This window comes from Mandrillus leucophaeus, unplaced genomic scaffold, assembly GCF_000951045.1.
Source record: "Mandrillus leucophaeus isolate KB7577 unplaced genomic scaffold, Mleu.le_1.0 Scaffold260, whole genome shotgun sequence".
NCBI lineage: Eukaryota > Metazoa > Chordata > Mammalia > Primates > Cercopithecidae > Mandrillus > Mandrillus leucophaeus.
In genome coordinates this window covers 1405653-1409525 of record NW_012102699.1, presented here as the reverse complement: position 1 = coordinate 1409525, position 3873 = coordinate 1405653, and the positions used below count along the sequence as shown (strand labels likewise).

At 40.0% G+C, this 3873-nt stretch overlaps 1 protein-coding gene across 2 annotated transcripts in view; it reads left to right on the top strand.

Moving 5' to 3' along the window:
• Positions 1-3375, top strand: part of VPS13A (vacuolar protein sorting 13 homolog A (S. cerevisiae)) — a 256563-nt gene extending 253188 nt beyond the window's left edge. For both annotated transcript variants that reach the window (XM_011984082.1, XM_011984081.1), the window contains one exon: positions 1975-3375. In XM_011984082.1, coding sequence (XP_011839472.1) covers positions 1975-2025 — 51 coding nt within the window. In that variant the 3' untranslated portion in view covers positions 2026-3375. The remainder of the gene's footprint in view (positions 1-1974) is intronic.
• Positions 3376-3873: the final 498 nt, after the last annotated feature.

Here is a 3873-nt window from a genome sequence, read left to right as displayed (position 1 = left end):
CTTTTCTTTAAGAATGTTGAATATTGGCCCCCACTCTCTTCTGGCTTGTAGAGTTTCTGCCGAGAGATCTGCTATTAGTCTGATGGGCTTCCCTTTGTGTGTAACCCAACCTTTCTCTCTGGCTGCCCTTAACATTTTTTCCTTCTTTGTGCTGGTTATGTAGTTCCTCCTTTAGGTCTGAGAAGTTTGATCAACTGAAGCCTTCTTCTCTCAACTCGTCAAAATCATTCTCCATCCAGCTTTGTTCCATTGCTGGTGATGAGCTGCGTTCCTTTGGAGGGGGAGATGCGCTCTGATTTTTTGAATTTCCAGCTTTTCTGCCCTGCGTTTTCCCCATCTTTGTGGTTTTATCTGCCTTTGGTCTTTGACGCTGGTGACGTACTGATGGGGTTTTGGTGTGGGTGTCCTTTCTGTTTGTTAGTTTTCCTTCTAACAGTCAGGACCCTCAGCTGCAGATCTGTTGGAGTTTGCTTGAGGACCACTCCAGACCCTGTTTGCCTGGGTATCAGCAGTGGAGGCTGCAGAAGATAGAATATTGCTGAATAGCAAGTGTTGCTGTTGGATTCTTGCTCTGGAAACTTCGTTTCAGAGATGTGCCCAGCCATGTGAGGTGTGAGGTGTCAGTATGCACCTAGTGGGGGATGTCTCCCAGTTAGGCTACTCAGAGGTCAGGGACCCACTTGAGCCAGGCAGTCTGTCCATTCTCAGATCTCAACGTCTGTGCTGGGAGACCCACTGCTCTCTTCAAAGTTGTCAGACAGGGTCATTTACATCTGCAGAGGTTTCTGCTGTTTTTTGTTTAGCTATGCCCTGTCCCCAGAGGAGGAGTCTTCAGAGGCAGGCAGGCCTCCTTGAGCTGCGGTAGGCTCCACCCAGTTCAAGCTTCCCACAGCTTTATCTACTTAAGCCTTAGCAGTGGCGGGTGCCCCTCCCCCAGCCTCACTGCCACCTTGCAGTTAGATCTCAGACTGCTGTGCTAGCAATGAGGGAGGCTCCATGGGCGTGGGACCCTCTGGGCCAGGTGTGGGATACAATCTCCTGGTGTGCCATTTGCTAAGACCCTTGGTAAAGTGCACTATTAGGTTGGGAGTTACCCGATTTTCCAGGTGTTGTGTGTCTGTTTCCCTTGGCTAGGAAAAGGGATTCCCTTCCCCCTTGTGCTTCCCAGGTGAGGCACTGCCTCGCCCTGCTTCAGCTCTCGCTTGTCGGGCTGCACCAGCTGACCAGCACTGATTGTCCGGCACTCCCCAGTGAGATAAACCCAGTACCTCAGTTGAAAATGCAGAAATCACCCGTCTTCTGTGTCGCTCGCACTGGAAGCTGGAGGCTGGAGCTGTTCCTATTTGGCCATCTTGCTCAGGAACCTAGGCTCTTCTTAAGTTAAAGAGGCACAAACATCTCTGTGAAATATTTGTATATTAGAATAAGCCCTGTATCACCTCCATGGCCTTGATCTGTCATACATACACAATAATAATAGACATTACTGGTAGAAAGTTTGTGTATTACATTTATATTTTATTTTTGTTATTTCAAATTATTTTAGAATAGAAAAATATATTGTAAGGGCACCTAAAATGCTCAAGAATGTCGCTTCTACTACCCTCTCTGGAATTGTACTTATTTCTACTCCATTAGTAGAATCCTGTATCTGGATTCATGGAAGTTCATGATATAAAATCAGCACAGATTGGAAGTAATGTTTTTCTCTCAGGCTGGCTCATTTCACTTATTCTGAAGATGAATACCCAAAGACCTTAGAAAAACCGCATTCCTACTATTAAACCAAGTACCATTGTCCCTGAGTCATCTGGGCCATTGAAGTGAATGATCTCTTTTGCAGGATGAATTTTATGTATTGGCTGTCAGTATATACCTAACTAAACTATAAAGCTAACTTCTAAACCTCATTACATTTTGTTTCATTGCAAGTTCACTGAAGTAAGCAAGTATTCCTTTATTTTCCCACCGCAGTGGATCCTTACAAAGCTAGAAGAAGCAAGAGAACCTTCTCCGAGCCTCTGACAGAGAACACTGCCTGAAGACACACAGCAATAAGGAATTACAGCTCCTAGACTGTACCTTTCAAAACCTGTTTGGGAAGCATATTACAGAAATAATTTCAAGTACCCTGTATTTTGGATGATAAAAAAAAAAAAAAAAAAAAAAAAACAGAATCAGGTAAAACAGCTATGTGATTAAAATATTTCAATTCTTCAGCAATTACCTGGTTTTCTAACTTGAATCATGCATCTATTTATAATTATTTTGTAAAAGAAGAAAAAATTATGAATCTTAAATATTTGCTCCAAGTTTTTCTCTTTAATGGTGGAGAGGCTGCCCGTAATTCATCTCCACATGGAGCCAAGTTTAATGTTTCTAGTTCACATTTTGAACTTCCATCATGCTTATTTCAGACTCCCTGATGGGTAAACAATCAAATCAAACATTGCCTCAGTGGTATCAAGAGAACTTTGGTGGTGGTTTCTTCAGAATCATGAAGTTCTTTTTATAGACAAATATTTTGATATTATTTTCCTTATTTTTAATATAAAGGATAGGTTTGAATTATACTTAAAATGCATAGCATGATTATTTAAAACAATCTTTTAAAATACAATTTATAACATAGATTGAAGCCTCCCCTTAAGAAAACTTAAAGAAATTAGTATGCTACTCAAAAAAGGAAGTCTCTGAGAACTTTAGGGACTTTGAAATATTTCCTCAAGCGTATTTCATGAGATCTACTTGGTTTATCCAAGTCATGTTTTTAATAGACTGCTCATATCAAAGGAGAATATCTAAAGCCTTAACAATGCCTACTTTCCATTCACTGTTAACATGGAATATACAAAATTCCCAACATCTTAGATACAGTGAATTATGCTTCCAACAGACAGTCCTTCTCATAAGTAAGTGTATGTACCCTGAAATCTAGCCCAATAAGCTGTCCTGTTGCCAACAGATTGAGAATTTCTGGTTTGCTTTCTCTACAGTTATTCAAATGAGAGTCACTCTTCTAAATTTACAGCTCATCACAGAAATCATCAGCTATACATTAGTAAAAATAAGGACATGAGGTTTTCTTTCTTGGTTTTTGTCCAAGATCTTTGCACCTTAATATTAATGGACTGTTTCAGGTAAAAGGGAATGAATGTATGATTGTGAACTATGAAGAGAATGATGCAGGATCCTATTTAGATACTGAATAATACAGAGTATTCAATGCATGTTGTATGTGCCACCAAGTTATTATAAACTGTTTTTGGAATTGAAGACTCTGTATAGTCAATGGTTGTGAAATTCTTCTCAGGCTCCTAAAACCCTTGCTTTGTTGTAAAAGCTAAAATAAACAGCATGCTATATTGTAATTGTTATTTCTTGCTGACCAAATCTACTTAATGCTTCTGATTTCTCTCTGATGACTAAAACACATTGTTTATTCTCAGTAGTTTCTCCCAAGATGCTTTTTGCTCTGCTGAACTTAAATTGAATCAAACCACACGTTTCAAACCACATGAAAGTGTGTTTCCATGTTGACCTTTTTATAAAAAAAAGAAAAAAAAGTGCATATTTTCTCTGTTGCTAAGCTCCTCCAGTTTTGCTTTTGTCAGAATTAAACCTAAGAGTAGAGGTAGTCAGAGAGCTTGCATCAGATTGTCCTCATCCAAAACAAAATACTTCATTACCCATTTCAATGTTATGATTTCACCAGTCTCAGAAAAATTACAGCCCCCTGCCTCCCTAGGTGTAGTGTCGTGAAGCAGAAAAGCCTTACACAAATAGTAAACATAGAAATTCTTCTGGTGTCCTCTGGCAGCCAGCAGGAGTGGGTCTTGTAACTAGTCCACATAGAAAGGATAGTGCCTGTCT